At 39.2% G+C, this 24,640-nt stretch overlaps 1 protein-coding gene across 11 annotated transcripts in view; it reads right to left on the reverse strand.

Annotated features, from left to right (window-relative positions):
- ZNF536 (zinc finger protein 536) overlaps positions 1-24,640 on the reverse strand; it is a 354,573-nt gene that overhangs the window by 186,879 nt on the left and 143,054 nt on the right. For all 11 annotated transcript variants that reach the window (XR_013931899.1, XM_080410809.1, XM_080410811.1 and 8 more), the window contains one exon: positions 2,137-4,308. Coding sequence is in view for 10 of the 11 variants with exons in the window: in XM_080410809.1 (XP_080266935.1) it covers positions 2,137-4,306 (2,170 nt within the window). In the remaining variant the exon portion in view is untranslated. The remainder of the gene's footprint in view (positions 1-2,136; positions 4,309-24,640) is intronic.

Consider the following 24,640-nt stretch of genomic DNA (forward strand, 5'->3'; position numbering starts at 1 on the left):
TTCAGTAAAAGCAAACATGCTTCTAGCAACTGTTACTGCACATATTTCGTTTTCATTTTTATATGCTTCGATATAAATGCATCAGGTGTGAAAAGAAACACTTTAAATAAATTGTAGTTTCAGTTAAAAATAATTTTAAATTAGCGGCCAGAGAGAGAACACAGCAGTATTATCTTTTGCCTCTGAATATAGGAAAAACTTCCCACAACAATACATTTAACGGACCAGAACACTTGGAATTAAAGTTTTCAAGGCACTCAAAACACACCAACTTTCACATGCATTGTTTTGAATCCTCTTCAATCTCTACCCGTTCAACCTCACTCAGAAGACTTTGGGGGTCTTTTTTCCCCAACTTTTTCCAAACTTTTCTACCCTGGAAGCTTTGGGCAGGATTTAAACAATTTTGAGATCTTTTATTTTTGATCACAATATGGCATGGCAAAACAAAAGTGACATACTCTGTATTAAAGAGGAGCCCACCCCCCTACCCCCCACCCCCCCCCGCCCCCGTCCTGCCAATGTGTAGGATTTTTAAAAGTGAAAGTCGGAAAAATAATCTTCTTCATCCTGCCATATTTTCAATCCTCTTAAAACAATCTCAACAACTATACATAGTATGAAATTAGCTCTTGCCTGTTACCCTTGTTCCTACATAGAATTTTCTAATGTGTCTCACCAGTAATAAATTGTAAACGAGGCTATGACTCTAAGAGTAGACAGTGTGTTTCATGGGTATTTAAACAACAGCATTAAGTACTATAGGAATCTGTGGAATGTGGAGTGCAGATTTATGTGTCTTAACAATTTCTTTACTGGTTTGTAATAAGCCAGTGAACTAACACTTTATTTTTATATTAATTTGGCCTCAGAAGTAGAGTATACTGGAGCATGACAAGAACAACAAAAATAAACTGGCATATACTTAATAACTGTAACAGTGAATTGCCTCTAATACTAAAATATTTCTCAAAACTGGGGGAAAAAAACCTAAAAAGAATTACCCTCAACAGCCTGCTACCAGCTCTTTAACAGTGGGCAATGTAATGCCTTAAGGTACCTCAAACTGTCTTTCATTTTCTAGACTTAATGGCTGATTGCAGAAATCAATGTTGCCATTAGTAACAGAGTATTTGTTATGGCATGATTTCCTCTGTTGTTAGGCTTGCAGAATGATTACAGTATTAGTGAGGTGCTTTCTTTATAAAGGGCTGAAGATATAACTTTCAATTTACTATCCATTAGTAAGTGACTTCGGAAATATACATGAGGCCAGAAATCTTACCTGTTATTACTTGGGAGATTTTATTTCAGCAGTCATAGGCTAGTAACTTTAAAAATTGTACCAGGAAGCTCAATATTTTATAGACATCTCCAATGAAATATTATCTGCTTTGCTACTTTATACACAGCAAGTTAACATGACATACAATGCAATTAAAATGTTTCAGTCCAATTTCTATTTTTCTTGTACTTTCAAACAGATGTGAATTAAGCAGAAGGCTTCATACATGTTAAATGTGCACATAAGTTAAAAGATTGTCAAAAAGTTAGTAATTTGTATTTTTTTAATCTCTTTTTATCAGTCCAGTGGCCAGGTATGAGTACATGTCTTAGCTCAGTAATTAATATGGTTGTGGGAACAAGGGCAATCGGAGAGTTTAGCCAACACGTTGTTTATTAATCCTATTTCTTTGAACTCTAGTTCAAAGAAGGAATCTTTCCTCACCCTTTTACATGGAGGACATGGAAAGATCTGCAAGAAAGACACCATGAATAAGGGGGGGGGGGGGGGGGGGGGGAAACCCACATTCCAAAACCTGGAGGGCGAGCCCCTAGAAGTGACATTGCCATTGGTGACCGTACAGACCCTGCCCGCTGCTGCTGGTGGGGTGGCGGAGGTGACAGCTGAAAGGCTGGGAAACCTGCCCTTGGAGGGAAGAAAAGGGTGAGCCCAGAATTAACCTCAAAGACGCTGCAGGAACCCAAACACAGATGTCCTGGCATACAACACCATGTCCCTCCGGACCGCTAGGAAACCACCTAACAAGAGAATATTTCAACTGCTTCTCTGCAGTGGTTTCAAATATAGTTATGAAGCTTTCAGTGCAGAGAGGGAAGGAGAAGTTATCGTACCTGAAGAGGAGGGTGAAGAAGGATGCGGGCTGTCCTCCTGGGCGCTCCCCGTCTGCGAGAGACCCCCACCTACTCCGCTTTCTTCAGTAATGTTAGAGGATCCTGGTGTTGTCGACCTGCTGACAGACTGAGACTCTTGATCACTTCCAGACCCACGTCGCTCATCGAGACTACCTTGAATTATTTCATCTTCTCCTTTCCTGTCTCTTTTGTGGACCCTGGAGTGAACGACCACTTGGTGGTACGTTCTAAAAACCCTTCCGCAGTCCGGGCATTCAGTTGGCTTTTCTTTTACGTTTCCATGACTTTGTAAGTTGTAATCGAGTCCCTGGTTCATACCATGTGACAAAAAATCTCTACTGCCTTCTAAAGGGTCTAGTTTGTTTGGCAAGTCTCTCTGATTGCCCATTTTAGTGCTGTGAACCAAATCAGCAGGCATTTTCTGCTTAGAGCCATCTGCTCCTACTAACACATACTCCCGCTTCTCCTTATCAAACATAACTCCAGCATTTGCCAAAGTGTCTTCATGGCTGCGCTGTATCTGCTGCTCTTTAGACAAAAAGCCATGTTCCATGGCCATTCCCCTTGCCATAAGCTGCCAGGCCTGATAGCTGTTTACTGGATCCATCTCTGCCGCTTTGGCGGCAGCTTGTAACCTTTCTATACAGCTGGATTTCAGAGGAGGCACCAGATTGAGACAGCCCAATAAAGAATGTTTATCCCCTTCAGCAATACTGTGGCCAATGCCAGAAATGGGTGAAAGGAGCTTCCCCAAGACTTCTTTCTCTTTCATGGGCATATCTCCTTTGTTATAGATTTGATTTTGTTCACCTAGACCTGCTTTGTCAGGAGGAAGAAACCCACTCTGCAAACATGACAGGTATCTTGAATATAAGTTTGCATGAGCTTCCTGGGACATGCTGCTGATGGAGACGGGTACTTCAGGATCATTAGGAGATTTGTTCTTTACAGATAACTTATTCAGGTGAACTTTCATGTGATTTTTAAGAAACCAAGGCTCTTTGAATCGCCTCCCGCAGATCTGACAGCAGTGTTCAAAGGAATCCTTATGCTTTCTCATGTGGCCTTTTAGGAACCAGGCTTGGCTAAACACTTGGCCACACACCTCACAACGGAATTCATTGGTGGATTGCTCCCCGTTCCCATTGGAGCCCTGGCCCTGTGCTGACTCTGCAGTTATATGAGCCTTCTCCACGTGGCTAATCAGCTCCTCCTCCTGTGAGGCAGCGAAGTCGCACAGGGTGCACTTGTAAGGCTTGTGCAGGATCCTTATGTGCCTGTCCAGCTCTTCTCGCTTCTTAAACTTGCCTTTGCAAAACGTGCATCTGAACCCAGCTGTCTGAGCGACAACTTCTTCCTGGACACTGACTGGCTTTGGAGAGGGAACAGGGTTTGAAATATCAGGTGTGCTGTGATTAGCTGGCACAGACAAGTTACAGTTTGCAAGAGGCATTGGCTGGGTGTGCTGCTGTGCTTTCACATCGGGTCGCGGCTGCAAGAGACTGCTCTTCATCTGTTTGTCCCGAAGAATTGCTCTCTCCTCCAGCTCATGCAGAAGTCTGTTTTCTTCTCGGACCCTTCCACGACCTTTGCCAAGGTTTCCAAGCTTATGAGTACGCAGGTGTATCTTCAGGTTGCCTTTCTGAGCTGCTCTGTGGTCACAATATGGACACTTAAATGGTTTCTCTCCAGTATGAGTTCGCATGTGTAGCGACAGGATGCTGTTAAATCGAAAGCGTTTCCCACAGAGAGGACACGGGTACTTTCGGTTTTTCCTGGCGTCATCTTCTATATCGCTCATCTGAGACATAATCCCTAGGTTCTGTCCGTTTAAGAACTGCTGCAGATCCACACGCCCATTCAAACTGGTATCAACCTCTCTATTCAGCTGGTTCGCCAACAGTGCCATCTGACTGCTGATGGGCTGGTTTGCTATGGACATGTGGCTTTTGTCTTCTAGCGGCACTGACGCCTTCTCCTCCGGATTCTGCCTGCTCTGGAGCTCCGGAAAGGCATGGCTGAGCTGGGAAGTGATCTGGTGCAGCTTCTGGCTCATTGAATACTGCCCATTGAGTATGGTGCTGTTGAGGTGGGCGTCAGCTTCTGGCACAGCTGAAGAAACACCAAGGCACAAGCTAGCTTCCTCCATCTCTGAAAATCAGAAGATATTTTAGATTCAGACTGTGAAAGAATAACCAGCATTGAATCACTGATGTACAATTTGCATTTTATGTTTTACCTACTCATAATAATGCAAAGGAATTAGTGTAAAAACAATAAAAAGTGTATTAAATGCCAACTGTGCTACACAATTTTGATCATACATGTGCTTTCATCATTCTGCATGTTTACCAATAACCATTAATTATTATTTTAAAATATGCTACAATTTCAAAATCTAATTATTACAGAAGGGGCAAAGGCTTTTACCACCTCCCTTGTCTTTCTTCTTGTGAAATTGCACCTGTTTACATTTCTAAATCTATAGAAAAAGAAATGTTATGCATCTCTCCCATTTCCATTAGAAAAGCTAAAAAAAAAAACCCCAAAATAGAAATCCATTTGTAACTTTCAGTTTCATTAACTATATTCAATATATTACACATTCTGCAATGAGAAAGATAGTTTTATGATTTGACAAAAAACCGATGGTATGATATTTACTAGTGTACAATAAAACAAGATAATGTTTTGGGAAAAAATAAAGGACAAGCTTTAGAACAATAAAAGGGATTTTGCTTTAGTCAACAAAAAGTGCAGTAATATCTCATTAAGCTGATTAGTATGCTGCTTAGAAACAGTACTAGGTGCTGTAACACATGATTATAATCATAAAAATCCTTCAGTGTTTGCAAGTAAGCATTAACGAGGTATATTAAATTTTAAGGAGACTGCAACTAGAAGCTTTGTAAACCTCTGAGATTAAGATTTAACCCTTCTGTTACAAAACATTGTTATTTTGTCATTTTGAAACTAAGCCCATCAAAAGGCACATAAATTATCTTCTGCCAAGTCTTATAATTCATCGTTGAGAACCTTCAGATTTCAGTTCTTAGGAAAACTTGCCAGACTATAGAAGGAATATCTCTGTCCTTCGATGGGTAAGACATGTGATTTAAGGCACTTTGATTTGTTTTAAAGAGCTCTCTTATGGAACTAGATAAAACCAATTAAAATCTGGGTAAGGTGTTGTGGAAAGCCTCAACAAGTTTAAGAATCTTAATAACTTTCCTAATACACAGTAATCACTACAAATTGTACCTACACTATGGATATTGCATAAAATTAGAATTCAAAGCTGTTTGTTAAACATAAGTGCTCTGTTCTGGTCTGCATAATTGTCCACAATAATCTTCTATCCTTGCCACTTCTCTACCCTATACAGATATAATGGATCTATAAAATTATATTTAAAATATAAACTTTTAAATTAATAACTCTTGAACTATATAATGCTATAAGGTTATGTTAGAACATAATTAAGATCTGTGGTGTTTAGTGGAGTGATTTGACACTTTATTCACTAATAAAATTACTGAATTCTATATGTTATTGAAGAATTAATTTGGCCAACTTTCTGTTTGGCTTTAGCCAAAAGCATTTACTCACTATGCCTTCTTACAAAGGCTACAGGCACACTCCAGGTGGACACCATTCCTCTCAAGGCTTCACAGTGGCTACTTGCTAGACAATTTGAGGCCCAAATCTGGCACACACTTAAAATGCACATAATTGTGCTCATGGGAGTAGTCTAGTAGACTTCAAAAGATGCCTCCTGAAAGTGAAAGTCCACACATGTTTAAGTATTTGCAGGATCAGGGCCTAAAAAAAAAAAAAAAAAACAAAAAAAAAAAAAAAAAAAAAAAAACCCACCACCAAAAAACATGGGTGGTCTCCAAGAGGAGACCTATTTAGTCCTCAACAGGATGACTGAGATTGTGATACAATACAGATCTTGTTAGAAGTAAAGGGGAAAGTGTACATTCATGTGTATTAAAGATGAAGACAAGCTAAAATTTTTTTCTCAGATGTAAAGCAGATCTTTTTCAAAGTTTAACAGTGCTCTCAGATTCAGGTTTCATCTTGGGGACCCGTTACTTACATGCTGTCAATGTTATTATTTATGAAATTATTAAATGAGATCAAGTATATACAAGGAAAAGGCTTACACCTATAATCTGTAAGACTGCACTTAAGTTTAGTTTGTAGTGTCTGATTTCCAAAGGCAGGGGAACATGGTCAAGCCAGGTGTTCACCCAAGGCCATGTAGTAAAAAAACAAAATTCTTGGTTTCCATGCAAGTTTTCTGTGCAGCAGACCACAAGCATTCAAAATGTGGGTACATACAAAGACTTTTTTAAAAAAAAAAAATTTTGAAATCTTGCTTAACTTTTGAAACAAACCAAATTTCATGTTCAAAATGATTGTCTAAACATCTGAGAGTTACAGTGTTTAGGCCTGCCACTGCCTGAAGTTGACAGATTTTGAATATATGCCTATTCACTTCTCAAAAAAAAACCACTACCGCCAAATGCACAATCCTCCCCGATAAAAACAACACAAGAAAAACCCTAAAACCAGAATCTACTTTCTGTCTGGATTCCACATACCATGGGTGTTATTTCTCCCTACCATACTCAAACAAGGCATGCTGGCCAGCAAGAACATAAAAATCCAAGAAATGCATTGCATGTACAGACACAAACATACATTCAAGAGGGTTTAGAAAAGTATTTGTGAATTGTCATTATTCTATAACAGCTTGAAAAATGCAGTCTAAATTTCATTTATTCAGTTGACCTTAATGGGAACTGGTGCCTTTACATGCTCAGGAAGGTTTGGGTAGTTAATTTTAGCATTTTATGCTCTATCGAAGTTTGGAAATGCTGACGGATCCCAGTGGAGTTTATTAATTCTGATGTTTAACCCTAAGCATCAGTTCAAATGTATGGTTATTTGGATTGGGGAGAGGAAAGGGAGTTGTGGCTGAGATTTTAAGTTTTTCCGTGGCTCTTTTTCACAGATAACTTTAACAAAGTAACAACAGCAGTTGTAGTTGGAACATGGTAATTTTTTCTATATTTCTTTTTTGGCTATTTTCTGACTCCCGCAAACATACAGAATCACATAATGTAGAACATAGACAAGATGAGTCAAAAAAAAAAAAAAAAACAAAACAAAAAACCAAACGAACACCAAACTCAAGAGGAAGAACAAACCTGTAATTTTTCATTTAAAAACTAATAATTTTGGATCAAGTCTGGGGAGCCTGACCTACACACATTGATCTTTTGGCATTGGAAGTTTTATACATTTTTGATGAAATATGCAGAAAGGTCAGCAAAGCCTCTGCTTAGTGAGAAATAACCACCTCTGAATGCCACATACTCTGATCAGCTGTGCAGCTTCTAGGATCCAGCTACTGCGATCTCAAGATGCTACAGCTCTTCACTTAAAACTGTATTCCCACCCTCACCTGCCCCAGCTTCTTGTAGTCCTGTTCCTGCCTCTGAATTGTCTCTTCTCATCCTCACTCCTCCCTGGTTTCATTGCAAAATATAACCATGGTATTCAACGTATTGCCCTGTGAAATTTCTCCTCCAATTCCCAGTTACTACGCTTGGGAACACAGGGACCTTGCTACCGTTCAGCTCTCAGGTAAACCAGGCTTTTTGTATTCTTCAGCCTATTCACAGAAAAACCTATGAAAATCTCATCTTGTATCCACATGCAAGACTGAAATAAAACTCCTCCTCATTCATCATTCCACTATGAATTAGATAACCCAATCTAATTTGCCTAATTTCTCTAAGAAAATTAGCAATTTCATTCTCTCCCTCTTTATCCATCATCCCTGTCTAGATCTATGGCCAGACAGGGTTACACCAGGTGGGCTAAGGGGGCTTTCATTCCCCAGTGACCCTCTTGCTTCAGGCCTTGCAGTTCAAAGTCCCCACCCTGGTGCCGTTGAGGCCATTGCACAGCCTCTTCCCATCAGTTAGGGCCCTCTCTCAGGGTCTGGCTGCTCCCCACAACACCCCACAGGTGCAGGGGTGCTTCTGCATCACAGCCATGCCCACAGCCATGCAGTTCTGGCTCCCCACAAATTTCCCTATAGACACAACCACCCTCCTCAGACTGGCCTGAAGTACAATTTTACTGTATCCATTCTGCCCCAACAACCAAAAGCAAAAAACACTAAAAAATCCCACCTGAATGGACTTCATTGAAATTTACCTTTCAACAGATAACCAGTGTGTAATTCCAAGCGCCTTGACAATAAAATAGCATTTTTCACATCTTTCTTCATTACAACCTGCCCTTCTTTCCTCCCCAAACCAAAACACCAGGTATTCAAAAACAAGAAGTCTGGAAATGTCAATTTATATGTGCTGTTGTGATGCTTCATGGGAGGGAAAATGTCTAGCTTTCAATTTTTAAATATGTAGTCTATTACATTATGTTCGTGATTCTGATGGCTTACAAGGAAAACACAGAACGCTTTGCCTTTTCTCATACTGGGAACAGAAGCACAATGTTCTCTGTAGTTAACATACATTTACAAAACCAACTGCAAATCACATTTGAGATTGCTAAGAAATTCAAAATATGTTTGTTGAAATTGCTGTAGTAAATGTTTGACCTTCAATTATCCTAAATGTTTTGTAAAGACAGCATTCCCCAAGACTTGGCACCGTACGGAGCATGTCGGTATCAGGAGTGGTTCACGGGCTGCCTTTCCTGACCTAAACAAACCAGCTCCGGCCTCGGCGAGCCACTGTGGCCAGCAAGCCCAGTCCTCGCCCTGCTGCGTATGCATGGGCTGCAAACCAGCTCGGCGTATACTGCACGGGGCAGGGCAGGAGCGGTGCCTCGGTGAGAAGCAAGCAAACCATCGGAGGACATCACACCCAGGACAGCCATTATCCTGCGCGGGGTGTGCTGTCTCCTGTTTCTGTGAGGAGGGTCCTCAACTTTTGAAATTCATGATTGGATACATATATTATAAAAATACTCTCTCATCTCCCACATGAAGGTACAGTGAGACATTCAAGTCCCTTTGATGATACTAATAGTTATTTTGATTTCACTCACATTTTTGCCCTCAAGACTGTTTCCTGTGATATCAATAACGAAAGTTCTGACTTTAGCCATTCCAATTGAACATACGGACTTTATTTAACTATTTGAAATGGATTACTGGAATTTAAAACCAATTATGACACCAGAAATGCCTGTCATCACAACTACATTAATGTAATATGAGAAGCTCGGCTTCCTTTTGCTGGAAACAGAGGAAAAAAAGATGGCAAATAGAATTAAAAAGTTTAAATATAAATATATGCCCTCACACACATGTAAACATATGCAGACACACACATCTGTATACATACACATATGTGCGTACACACACCTGTTATCTTTGTAAACAGATGGAACAAATTCAGCTTTTATTTACACCTGTTCATTCCTACTGGACACACACACTCTAAAGCATTTCCCTCTTCACTGCTGTAGAGAAAACAGTAATTCTAAAAACACTGTTGTGCTACTATTATAGCTTAGATTAGGTTAGTTAAAAGATTTACAGTTCAGTAAGCAAAGTAATGCTTTACAAGCTCACGTGTTTAAATGACAAGCTCGCTCTGGCCCTGATCCTCTGAGCAGTTAGTTACACACACTGTTACTTATGCTTTCAGAATATAGACCTGGTATTTATCTTTCCAGCTAGAAAAATTCACATATATCTACATTATCTTGTGATCCACTGACAAATCCTAAATAGTGAAATTCAGACTGCTTCATTTCTTAGCAACTTGAAAACAGGTATTGCTGAGAAACTTCAGTATATATATTGAATTTTTATTAAATATTGTTCTTATTGTTGTAGCTGAAACAGTTTAACTAAGGCTGTTACAAGCATAATACACTCCTGTTAAGAAATACAGAACACCAGACTACTGAACCCTTTCAGGGTCATTAAACAGCTGTAAACATTATTACAAAAATAAACCAGAGATTTCATGCTTACATTTTAGCCCAGAGCTTGGTGTGCTGAGCAAGTGCATTTTTTTCATCTCTTACAATCAACGCTGGTGACATTTGGGCATCCAAACAAATTACATCACAAATATTACTGAGGTGGGTAGGATACTGGCGGTTTATTTGCCAGATGATTAATATATAAACAGTAGGGCAGGATAGATGACCTACTCTTCTTTGACTGATTTGTAGGCAATACTAAGAGACATAGATGCAAATAGTTAAATTTTAACAAAAACATGTGTGCACAGAAGGGGAGGGGAGATCAGCTGTATTTAATGCCACCAGGACAGTATTATCCAATCTGATAGAATGAAATAAACATTAGGCTGGATTTTATTCTTATTTTACTTATGTAAAATAGAGTTACTAATTGCATTGAGTTCATTGGCGTTTTCTTTCTTTTTTTTTTTCTTTTTTTTTTTTTTAGTTGGTTAAGTAGGTGTCCTGCTCCTTGGGGTATAATATAATTATATTAGGGAAATATATGGTTTCTGGAGTGTAACAGAATGTTTTCAAGAGGAGAAAAAAAGTTGGCCTACAGGTAATGTGTCCTATCTATTTGTTTTTATGTAAATATTATTAAGGCCAACTCGGTAATTTGTTATTACTGTCACTCACTTTACCACATACAAGTTTTGTAGCCATTGCAAGGCATATGTAGCTTCTAATAATTAAAACCTGGGGTGAAGCACGACGCAAACACAGTACGTGCAAAGTGCTGGGTGAACCTGTGCTGACCGGCTGCCGCAGTCCCACCAGGCACCCAGGGCGAGGGCTGGAGCCCCACACGAACACCCATCTTCCAGCACCCAGCCGCCGTGGGACCACGCAGCAGGGAGCAGGGAAGGCATTTGACAAAACTATAGCTGCTTTGTAGTGCTGATATTTAAACAAGCCGCTTATTGATTCCAAAACAAAGTACTCCTTTAGTAACAACACAGCCAACTCATTCCACAACAGTTTTTATGTCTTAAAGAAGGGTTAGCAGAGGGATTTTTGAAGTTTCAAAAGTCATTAGCAGGCAGAAAATTGTTTGCTTTCGCTCTGGACTGAGAAGACAGTTGCTTTCTAAAATACCTGTTACATCTGTAGGGTACTTTCTAGCTAGCACAGCGTTTTGGACTGATAACTGATCAGTAGAAGATAAATCACCAGAACAGTCTTTGGTTGGTAGCACCCATGGAGTGGAGGACTGTGAACTGCTTGTGATCACAATCTAGGAAGATGAGCAGAGAGGAGAGGAGAGGTCATTTATAAATCTCACTCACAGATTAGAATAGAAAGATTAGAAGAATGCAGACAAGCTGTTTGATTTATTGCTACTTTGCATGTGACTTAGCAAAATCTGTTTTCCTTCTTATTTATTCTATTTCACTTGCATATACTTAAGAAGTCAGATCCAAAGAAGAGAAACATAAATAATTGGTACTGAAAGTTCAGTAGATTAAAAAAAAAAAAAAAAATTCCTTTTTTTTTCCAGGCACTGGTTGCATCTGGGATCATTATTTTTTAGCTTATAAGCATTGATTCTCATTTTGCTTTTTTTTTTTTTTCCTAGTGTTCTCCTGATGACAAAAGTAAAGATAAGAGTGATACCAAAATTCAAATGGGAGCCTGATTTGTGGAATGCTTCATTAAACTAAAGCTTCTGTTATTTTAGAAACAGCATTTTTAAAAGTAAATTTGTTATTTTCATGTAATTTGGAATGTATACAACTGATTAAACTCTCTCCAATTTGATCAATCTCCTGTAGCTCCTATCTGATCATTCACTTTAATTAATCTAACTGGCATCCATGTCAGATTGAAGAAACCTTAAAATTAAGCTTTTAACGATCCACTTTAGTATCACACAGAACAAATAAAATAATAAAATGCCTGGAAGACTTTGAAAAGCATATTTATTATTTAATTTTTTGTCACTTTTACAGCATGAAATAGGCTCTAAATCTTCTATTCTCATCTGAGGACACTGTACCGCACTGGAAGTCTATAATACTCTCACTCATTATATAATTCTAAAATGTACATAATGTTGCCCCTATCATTTCTGCATTCCTCACACAGGCAAGTTCCAAATAAAGGGCAGTGCATTTCAGCTGGGTGAGGACACGAGGATCAGGCCCTCTATACCAGCTACAAAGAGATCAAGCAAGAAGACTGAAGACCCCAGAACTCAAATTATAGTCCAAAACAATTTCAATCCAAAACTGTAATGCTGGGTTGATGATTTTGTTTTCATTCCACAAAGGCTTAGACTTATATTTTGTGCACAATTAAATATAAAGTCAAATGTACATATGTCCCAAAGATAAAGTATGATTGATTATGAAATGTGCATATGTGGTAGCCCAGCGAGATTTTTGTTCACAAGGGCACCTGTCAGAAGCATAAGCTTGGATACAAATCATCGAATAAGTATGTAAAATCATTACTAAAATCCAGGCATGCAATCAGATAGTCAGTTGTCTGAAACTGTTGGACCATAGCCAGCACAGTGGCTCAACAGACTAATGCTTTGGTCTTTGCAGATCCTCAGGGCCCTAGTTCAGTTCCTCCTGGTACTGGTCAGGTCAACTGTCTGTACCTAGTGTTGACTTTCCTGGCACTTAATGCTAGGAGTAAAGAAAAAAAACCCCGAATCCATAAGTTCCCTTTGACCTGAGCCACGGAAACATCTGCTGGTTGAGTCACGAACTGCTTGTTGGCCAAGTTTAACAGTAACCGATCCTGTTGCGGATCAGCTCTCTCAGCAGTAGGTGTCACTGCAATAAATAGATGGATTTCAAGGGACAAAGACACACATTCCCAATGAAAATGCATAAACAGAACATCCTTGAATACAGAGAGTTCAAAAAGAAGTAGATGGTCCATTTAAACTTTAACTTTATGCAAAATGCTGGAAATCTGGTTTAGGGAGAAATGAAATTGCACAAGTGGGATTGCCAACAACAACAACAACAAAGTAATTCTGTCCTTTAGTCCTATGTCACAGAGATCCTTTAATTCACATTAATCACCTCCCCACAATCCCAGGTCTATTAGGTAAAGACTGTTACAGTTAAACCTTAAAAAAAAAAAAAAAAAAAAAAAAAAAAAAAAGCTCTCTAACAAATTAAGTAATTTTCTCTAGTGGAACAAAAGACCTAGTTATATGGAAAGACACTGCACACTCAACTATAGTTTTAAGACTTAAAGACCACATGGTTAGCCTATTTTCTATCAAATTAGACAGTTCATACCCAATCCTATCTGCACACAGAACAAGGAAAAAAAGAATAAGTAACAGCGGGGGGGGGGGCACAAAAGATGTTTCAAGCATAGATTTAATTAATAAAATGCATATTTTGAAAAAGCAGTAACCAATCTATATTTGAAACAGAAATATGTGGTATGCCAAATAATATCACAGAGATGTCAGCCAAGTCTACACCATATTTGGATTCACTATCACAAAATGGTTTGTGGGATAATTAAGGATGCTCCAAATTGCATACTATTGAGTTCAACAGTAGACAAAACAATGCATCAGTAAACATGCGGGCTACCTGTGATGACATCAACAAGGAAAGTACGTGCCTAAGTAAATGTTTTAATGTTGGTCAAAAGGAAAAAGAAAGATTGATACATTAAACCTTGCATAACATGTTGCACATGAAAGAGAGCATATGTGACAGTACACACTCTTGAAGAACACATAATACAGCCACATTTGTTTTACTTCTAATGACATTGAACTGGGAACGAGAGAGAGGAAAGAATATAAAGATAATGAAAAGATAAATTACTCCATTCTTCAAGGTCAGTCTATTTAAGAGAAACCAACATAAAAAACATCCCCCTACACATGAAAAGCACCAAGGGCCACACTATGTATCTGGGACAAGTTAAGCTTCTCCTTTTCCCGTGGCACACTGCTCCAATGTCCCCAGCAGTAATTCCCACCAGCTCATACCCTGGTATTCTGTAAAGCTCCCCAGCATCGTGGTTGATCGTGTGATCAACACAATCAGAGAGGAGGGGAAGACATTTTCTGCATGTTTCTTCGCTGAGCACAGAAATAGCCAACATCTTAATATAATGTAAATGCAAACAGTTAGAAACTCAGAAGTAACCTGCCCAATTTCAGTGCATCCAAACAGCTTCCAAGGCCAGAAAGATACCAAAATTTTCAGAATTTCAGCACTGTAGAAACGGGTATCCCTAACTGATCATTTCCACATCTCATTTAGGAAAAGGCTTGCCATGTATCTTGACTTAAATAGATGTCTCATCCTCTGTAAAGAAGCCAGGGACAGAGTCCAGAACTCTTGACTCCCATTGCGTAGTCCAGTATGCCAGATAGCTTTCTTTTATCAAACATAATTGACTGCTGAAAAGACTGGGTTTTTTAACTCATGACAGACCTGTCAGCATAAAATTTTTGGGTTAAAATATTATGGAGAGTTATTTTTGGTTTTTAATAACTGAGATTCTTGGCTGTAAATCCCTCCTACCTCCAATTTCTGTCTCTCCTTTACTTCCTTAAACCCAACTGATTTATTTTTTCTCTCCCTATAACGCATGGACTTGGTGGCAAAAAGAAAAGGCATAATTTAGGGTCATAGTGATTCTCAGACAGAAGTGGCTTTGATGAGTTCTTTTTAATACTAATTTCCAGCAAAAGGATAATATTGAGAAAGGCTCTGTTTCGGTGGAATTAGATGGAGTGGAAGACACAGCTGAAAGAGACAGGGATGTTGGGAGGCAGGTGGATGCCAGAAAGATAGAGCAAACATGGCTCAGCACGCTCCTTGTGTTTGTGGCCTCCAAAAAAAAAAGTAGGAACAGCAAACTCCTTGCAGAATTAAGTGGGAAAAGATAAACAAGGAAACACAATACAAACTTAGACTAAGGATAGAAAAAAATTACTTAATTATCACTCAAGAAAAATGAAACACTAAAACCCACAAATCTCCTCTATCCTTCAGTGTTCTGGTCTGCGCACACTTTTACTGATATATTACTGCTGTTGTCATTTAACTTTATTAATTGATCACTGTCATGAACACAAGAGCAGAGCCAGTAACTCTAGAAGCCACCTCATACCTCCTATGACGCTTTCACGCTGAGATAAGTGTTTTAGACTTAAAAGGGTGTGGTTAGCAGTCACTGCGCACAGCTAAGACACGAACAGCTCGATTTTGCAACTGCTATAATCGTATCTACCCCAAGGTCAGAAAATATTCAGGAAACACATTTTTTTTCAGACTGTCATTTTTGAGAAGCAAAAAAAATACATCTATCTGCAGTACTGCTAAATCACACTGTTCTTTTGGACGGCTTCTTCAGCAGGAAGACAACCCCAAACATAAATGTCTAGACTAAAAGTAACTGACTTGGGAGTATTTCTCCGTGTTTCTCTAGCTGCTGTTTAAATTATCTGCACCTGTTGGAGTGAGATTGTTCTGCCTCACAATAACCCTGCCTTTTCCTCTGAACGATGGTGCAAAACAGTGGTAACAGTACTGTGATTAAGATAAGGAAATAACAATGTCACACAAGCAACCACAAAAAAGGGTCATGCCTTTGCAGTGCTCTTGAATGCAGTGAGGTACAACCCACGAAGCAAACAGAGAATCTCCTCCTACCACTGGCTGGGCATGGCTGCGTAGGGCATGTATTGAAGGATGCATAGATGCAAGCACTGAGTATGGTAAAACTGTACGTACGTTTAAATAAAATGGCAGCATGACCGTCGGGATCCCAACAAGCTGAGCACCGACTGCTGTTTGGGCACCCCTGCTTTATCTGGGTACCATAGCTTTGATCATTAACAAAAAGGGCACTGAAAACTTGGCAGACACATAGCAGACGGATGAATACAGGGGAGGAGGAAGGCTATGAAAATACAATAACGTATTTCAAAGCTATCTACAGGATAAAAATCCTTTAAATAATTTTGATGGTAATTGTAACATTCCGGGCCCTTGGCTGAAAAGACAACCTATCTTGGTTGATAGGTGAGTGGCAACCAAGCTGACAAAGAAAGTCGGATAAATGCAATCATGGGATGACAGGCCCTGGCAAGTTCAATTACGGTTGCAAAGTCAGTTGGGAGATGGACTCTGCTAACTGTAATATATCCTTAACAGCCAGCTCTGGCCACATACAGCTCTGACCAAACTCCTTCAAGTGACTGACAGGATCCCTGGAGGCTTCAGTCCTGTGGCAGGCTGAGAGCAGCTGAGAGTTGTTATCAGAACGGCCAGGGACTACCAGGGAGTGCTTTACTGCAAGAGTTTTCAATACAACATGCAAATAAACATAACTAACTCAGCCAAACTATTTCAAGTCTCTTGAGTAGTCTGTGCAAATGAGCAGTTTGCATTAGCTTTCTCCAGCTCATGTAAAACTTCACTCAGTGTTAATTTACATTGCTGAAAATCTGCGTGGATCTAGGCAATTTCAGCAAAATACAAAGCCAGACAAAAGCAGAAGGAAAGATTTGGTGGTTCAGTTTCAAGGACCCAGCCACAGGAGACGGTGAGTGGGCTCCCACTACTTGCACTAGGACATCAAAGTGTTCCTCACTGTACAGGGCTGAACACCAAGAGCCCCAACAGAAAAACTCATTTTTCTGTTGTACTGATTTCCAGCACCTTGCACCTATGCTTATAGATATTGTTATATCTCTCTTTCTAATTAAAAGGATTTTCATCTCCTTAACCTTCTACTTTTGAATAGACCAGTGCAAAATTATCTAAGAATTTAAGTTATATTTAATCAAAGTATCAGGCTTCCTTGTAGTTTCCTTTTTTAAAAAAGTTATAAAAAAGATGTCCTTTCTCAATTTTTGGTTGTTGACTTTTATTTTCCTAGTGGCTTTAAAAAAAACCAGAAACAAACACTATGTTTCTAAAGGACTTCTTTGTTCCCTTTCTGGATTTTCCAAAAATATTGTAAAATGACAATGGTATAAAAATTATACTGTAAAAAAAATGTAGAGTACTGTGACTGAGTGGTTGTTCATTTATATCCCTAGCTTATGAAATGCCCGTATCATGTATCCTTTATCCAACAGCAGACTCTTTTAGCTTCAATCACGAGAGCTAACAATATGTTATTGATATGATTTCAGGAAACTGTCAGCAGGCAGCTTAACTTTCAGCTCCTCAACTATGGTGAGCGTATGCACAAAACGTACCTGTACCTCTCCTGCATGAAAGCTGGCAGCGATGCACACATTCCTGTCAGCTGTCACAGCAGAATAAAGAGAAATGTAAACAGGTCTTCCTCACTAAATGCAGCCTCATACTCCTTACACAGCGAAAACCCGCTACTGGTTTCACTGGGAATTTTAACCAGCATCAGAAACACATGTCAGCTCACTGAGGTGCAGCTGGCCGCTCCCCGCCAGAAGCTGGGGTAAGGAGCAGCTGAACCAAGGGCACTGCTGCGGACCCTCAGCCTTCCTGCCCCGTGCCCACCCCTCCCCAGCACGTCGCCCTCCTCCAGCTGCCGGCCCTCCACACTGCTGCGAACAAGCGTCAAGCTCCTGCCTATGACCTCCGATTCTATTCAACACAGAATCAACAGGAAGATACGGGCTGCTGAGAAAGAGTGCATCGAATGATGCCTGAAGTTTGGTAGACCCTAAGCCAGGTCTCCAGAAGCTGTAGGAGACTGACTCCTGTCAACTGGAGTGCAAATCAGGGCTTCCAATGCATTTGCACCTTGGCACGTGCATCTGGCCCTGTGTGCTCCCTTAGGAGAACGGGTGCAATTGAAATGAGGGAGAGAGCAGGCTCTTCCGTAACTATATTTTCAACCACTTCTGCTTGACGCCAAAATAAATGTAGTACATCAGTAAGTCCAGTATTTTCAAGTTTTATCTTTAAGTGCTATTACATTTTCAAAAGCTGAAGAATAATCACAAATGTCAGAAGCCAGAACAGGTCAGCTAAAAGTCCATCACTCCCCACTCTGGGAAACCAGTGTTTTTTAAAACTGGTTTTCATATTGGTTTACAAGCTTTAATAATAAAAGAGTATGTTGTACTATTAGACGTTGGTCATTTTTTTTTGTCTGATGAAGAGAAATAACAGGCTGCTGCAGGAGTTAGCACAGTTTTGGTGGGTTTTTTTACTCCAAATGATCAGAGAAAGTACTGTACTTCAAGGATGTGCCTCACTTGCTCTTAAAAGGGTAAAACAAAATATTCTTCTAGCTATTCTAAGCCTGCCATATAAGTATTATGCTGTTACAGATTTCAAAAGGTTAGCTTCAATGAACCTGACATCAGTATAACCCAAAATAACCCATTCAAGAGAAAAGTAAGAAATAATTGCTGTTTTCTCTTTTTTTTTTCCTCAGCTATATTGCTATAATGATTTTGCATAACAGATTGAACAAAGTGCTGTTGTGACAGGTGGTAGAATTCAGCTAGTAAGCACAGAGACAGGGTTCAATTTAGTTTGTGAATCCTTTAATTGTTGTGCAGCTAATTAAAGAAGGTTCTTTACACTCGCAAGTGTTTACCGTTGCTAGTATGCATACATGAAAAATTAAATTGTGCCTTCAAGGGCTGAGAACTATAGAAAAATCATAGCTGATTCTGCAACATGCTTACCAGCTCAAAATAGCTGCTTTTCACAATTGGAATTTGTAAAACTTTTTGCTAAGCAAATATAGAGCTAATTAGAAGTGTTCGTTGGACCAATTAACATTTAAATAAATAAGCCATATTGCACATTTCACAGTCTTTATTTAATGATGCTTCTTAACTCTTTGGAAAGATTCCTTTAAGTACAAATAAGTTGTCATAAAAATGAAAGACAAAAATAACACCATAACAGTATATTCTATGCTTTTTTCTTTTTGCCTTGAAGTCTTTTCTAAAACTCTATACCTGTTACTAGGGAAGGGGGGGATACACAAATCTGGTTCCTTCTTTCATCTTGTCAAGTTACCTTTCTACCCTTTTGAATGCAAACAGAAAAACATATTTGATTACTATTTAAAGTGTTATGATAGTTCTGTTTGTTTTGCCCCATGGAACAGAATCTGTTTCAGAAAAAAAATATCTTACTTTTATCTCATAAAATGGCCATTCCAGCCAAAAAGAAGGGTGTTTTCAGAAGAGATTGCTCTTGGAGTAACAAAAGCAGCAGTTTGAAAGTTGCACATACAAACAGTGAAGTGAAAGGAAAAAAAGAAAAAGAAAACAAAATATCTGTTTTTCAGGTCTCCTGTTAGCATTCCCATACCAAACCTGGTGGTGTTGTTATACCTAACCTCAGGGCCACAATTGCCTGCCTCTTTGGGGTCAAGTGATATTTCGCTTTCAAAACAACTGATTTTTAATTTAACAGTCCCTTTCAATCAATAAGGCCCTTCAGTCTGCATTGAACATATATTTTCTCTCTCTCTTTCAACCTCCAAACCTCTACCTAACACAAAGGTTACATTAAAAACAGGGGGAAGGCTTCTCGCTACCTTTTTCCAAGATGCATTACACTACCTTGTAATCACACTAAGAGCTAACATGGAAGGACTCATTGTTGACCTTGGCTTTCAGCACAGAAAACCAAATTAACAAGGACCAATTAACATTTAAATAAATAAGGAAGATTAACAAAGAATACTCTGCATACCAAGAAGGTAAAATAAACTAAAGGAAAGAGTACAGTATCTCCCTCAATCGGCATGAATGAAATTCTCCGGGAAGGACGCAAGCCCGTCGGTGCATGGAAGCACAGGCTGCTCTTTCCTGCACTGGCAAGGCCTGCTGAGCACCAAAGGGGATGCAGCCGAGCATGAGAGCGGGCAATGCTCTCACTCTGGAAAACCCTTGCGAAAATGCACAGAGACCCCACAGTCCTGCACGATGTACTTACAGAAGGAAAGGTGCTGTCTGTATTTCTGGCCTCAGCTCTGCCCCTTCCACGTGAGGCTGTGGGTGTTTGTGATTGCCTACGTCTGATTGCTGTGCACCAAGAAGCACATGGTTTTGAACTCATGTCTGATAAGCATCATGCCAAGACTGGACACCTCTTGCGCAGATTGTCAGCGTGTGCTCCTTCTGATTAAATTTTTAGTGGGAAAGGTGTGTTTGTTCATTTGTTGGTTTGGGGTTTTTTTTAGATCCAGTAAATTCTGCTTGAAGTCAAAGAGAAGAAAAAGTGCCGAAAGAACATTCAACAGCCCAAGAGTTAGGTACTTGGGAAGTCCCTGGAGACTGGGAAGTTAGTGTTTTACAATGCCCTTTCCATTATGTTCCACCTGGAGACTATAACTTGAATTTTTGTGCTAAGTAGTTGCTCTGACTACCGAACTACTGGTATGTAGTTCTGAAAACTCATGATGAAGAGAAACCATGTCTCTACCCAAATTTAATTTCATATATTTATTTGATCTTTTTTCTTTTTTCTTTTTTTTTTTTGGGGGGGTGGGGGGAGGCGGGCAGGGAGGGAGGTGACGCAGGTACCCGAAGCTGTAACCTGGAGGTAGTTGTAGGGACTCCCTGTGCAATGCAAACAGATAACGGATGCTAAAACAGGCAGGCTGAAGGTAAAGAGTTCAACCACCTTTCATCTTCCCTGCCTCTCACTCTCCCCTCAGGTAAATCTCTAAAGAGGACTTTCAGTTGGCAAAGTTTCTCTGCCATTCTTGGTTATCATTATCGCTACAGAACAATTAAATCCGCCACTTACTAACCATCTACAAAGCCTATCTTTTAAAAGGAAACTCCTCCTACACAAAGGTTATGAATAATTCTCAGAAGGTTACAACATGATCTATCATTTTGAGTATTTGGATCTGGAGTACTGGTTCAGGCCTCTGACAGATACCTTTATGAATAGTTAAGAGTTCACAGAGATGATTATCATGTACTATTTAAATATGTATAAAGGACAAAGATAATAACAATACTTTGCACTTTAATAGAAGCTTCTTTCTGAAATTCTCAAAGGAGAGCTGAAGTCCTCACAAGTGCATGCACACAGCTCCTCTGACCTGCACAGTTGGTCACTGCTATTATTGTCAGGAATCTGGTAGCCTGTTACTGTTAGATTTCTCAAAAATAGCAAAATCTGGCTTAATTTATAGAGCAACAGAAGCTTTACCAAATGTGTCACCCAAAGTGAATCCCCATTGTAGGAATGTTGACTGGTGTCACATGCCAAGGCAGAAAGCAGCATGAGATGCTGCAAGGTGCAGAACCTCGACCCCCATTCTCTTGATCAAGGAGGAGAATCCTCTTCATTCCCAGGCTGAGACATGACTGACTGATCAGCATACTGTCCAGCTGGGAAAAAAGCATCTCCTACTACAGGTCAGGAATAAGCCTTTCTTGTAGCCTCAGAAATAATTTTAGATATTTTTCTTCCTGCTACTAAAAAAAAAAAAAAAAAACAAAAACCAAAAAACAAACCAAAAAAAGCCAACCAAAAAACCCAAACACCACCAAAACCCCAGAAGTGGAAACTCACTTGAAGGCCATACTTTCTTGCATGAAGAGACCTTTTCTGCACTTTGTTAGAACTACAGGAAGGGGAGATGAAAAGGTTTAAGTCATATATTTCTAAATGCCCTGCTTTGCTGAAGCTAAACTCTCCTGTCTTCTGGTCAAGAGGATGGAAGAAAGTGACCCTTTCTACTGTCCTACAAAATACAGAACTTTAGCCACGTGAAGACTTGATCATGCTTAATTATCTTTTTCACAGAAAATACGAACAGAGATAATTCAAACAAAATTGTGAAAAATTGAGACACCAAATATCAGCACCAATACAATGCAACTATAAAGTTTGAAATGCTCCTAAAAACTTGGTTGAGTTTGAAAACTGGACCTGGACAACTAGAATTTCTGCAAATGGCATTTGCACAACAGTGAAACCAAAGGTCCTCCTGTCCTTAAGGCCATATTTATAGAAGGGTCCACTGATCTTGAATAATTCTCCCAATGTATTAGGAAAAACATGCTTTACTTCCAACACCACTAAAATGTGTCTTTTATTACACAACCTCATGTCTTAAAATAGTAAATTTCTTAACTGAGAATTTAAAAAAGGCAAAGAGAAAAAAAATAACGCTTATGTCCCAAAGTACACAAGTTTTCATGCTTCCCTTTACAATGCCAGTTTTGCTTCAGCATCTTCCAAAAATTCTCATGAGTTTCAGAGGAACCGAGATAACTTTCAGATCTCTTGCAAAACTTGTAACAAATATAACAGTTCCAAATTGGGGGGTGGGGGTGGGGTGTAGAGAGAGAAATAGGGAAAATAATTTTAATTTTATTGTTTTCAAATACCTGAATTAACTGGGAATAAGCTGGTATCGTGAAATCCCCCTTGAAAAGACAACTTCTCTTGAGAGAAAATGCAATGATTTAGGGATCTGGACCGGCTTTGTCCACTGGAAATTTCGTCCTGTAAGACTATCTGTATTCCTCCTCTTCATCTCTAAAATCCAGCTTACCATAATTTCCTTACCAGCACTGCAGTCAAACTTTTTTTTTTTTCCTTAATTTTAACTCAGTTCTTTAAATCAGAATGATGAAGTTACTGAAATAACACCCCAAGCCCCTAGCTGCACTGCGACTAGCCCAACAGCGCTCTGATCTCGTTCAAGGTCCTATAGCTAATAACAAACAGCAAGAGACTGAATTCCCTCATCTCAAATATAACCATCTAAAGTCAAGCTAAATTCAGCATAACATTCACAGATACAGAAGATCAGAAAATTGGTTCGCAACAACTTATCACAGAGTAACATGTTAGCACAAGTTAACTGATTCACAGTAATTTTTAGTGTACATGCTTTTGGCAAATGTGATGTAAACTTAGTACAGCTTTCAGTGAAAGACATATTTCACTGGTTTCATTAGGGCTAAACTAATACATTGCTTCTTGCATGCTGTGAGGCAGGAACTACTACAGAGACAGATACAGCAGCTGACAATTGGTAATCTGGGTGTGGGATCTGTATTTATTGCTAGGTTCTGTGGTCTTTTGCCAGGGTTCAGAAAATCAGATATTTCAAACTGCAATTTGTTTTGCCAGATTTTCATTAAAATACCTTTGTTAAATTTTTCCTGGAAAGCTACAAGACTTTTCCCTGTGGCAAGTTTGCTACAGAAGTCCCACCAAACATGCAACAGGATATGGGCTGGCAAAAATAAATAATAAAAATAATAAAAAGCCACCAAACTGCACAATATGCAGAGATGCCAGACTTTAAAACAGTGGGACACACAAATTCTAAAAATACATGTGACGGACTTAACCCAAAACCAATTTGGTGACAGTCTTTCCCATAACCTTCATGAATTTTGGTCCAAACCCATGCTGAATCAGTGACAAACTTTAATAGCCATATATGCATCTCGGGGTACACCTTGAATCCATAGATATGTGGAACTTATTGATGCAAATGACAACCATATATATAGGAAAAGATTAAATTTACCCTTACCCTTTATCTCTCATTGCAGTCTTTAACACAGAATACAAAAATCAAGGTGGCTATTTATAGTTACACCTTTCTTCCCCCGCAAAATTACTTTCGATAACTGAAAACAATCTGAACCAAAAGCAAACAACCTTGTGCTGTAATGTATGACCTACCAAACATTTTAAAGAAAGAATTCACCCGCATGTAATTTCACTCTAAGCCATACATTGTTTAACTACAGCAACACACTGTTGTAGTTTCTCTTTCTTACTCTTAACAGATTGGCAAGTTTTTCAGCCGCCTTTTTCCCAGTCAGAAAAGTTTCTCTGTGGTACTACTGAGTAGCAATGGAGCATGAAGTTAGAATACAGGGAGAATGCAGAGTCCTACCTTACATGATACTGACTGGCTCTATAAGATTTCATGAATGAAAAGAAAAATAAAAATTCAAATGGAAAAAAAATAACCCCAGGAGTTTCCAGTTCTTCATGCGTTATTTTACTGATGGTGGAATGTTCTTCCACTGCTGGAACTGCCACCACCAACTCAATGCATTTTGGGATACATCAGCACAATAAAAAGGAGCTGATTAGAGGGCACAGTGACAGAAGACAGAGAAAAAAACAGTAACAAAACAACAGGAATTATTCCTAACCATAATCATTTTCCTAATTTCTTTGAAGACTAAAACTAATATTGAAAAATATTTATCTTTGATTTGCTATATACAGCAAGCTAAAATTGGGTTCAGACTGATGAATCTGCTTTCTGTTGTAGGTAAGCATGCATCTCATCAAACAGGAGCAGCGAACAAATACCATGCACTGTGCACACGGTAGAGGGGACACACTCAACATAGTGTTTTTCTCTGCAGAGACAGTGCACTGGTTACAAAACACATACCGGTGCAAAACTGGTATGGCTAATGTAAAGTCTTCCAGCCTTGACATACTAAACATGTTAAATATTTTTGTTCATTTTCAGCCACGTCTACTCAAAT

Source organism: Falco punctatus, assembly GCF_963210335.1.
Source record: "Falco punctatus genome assembly, chromosome: 14".
Classification (NCBI taxonomy): domain Eukaryota; kingdom Metazoa; phylum Chordata; class Aves; order Falconiformes; family Falconidae; genus Falco; species Falco punctatus.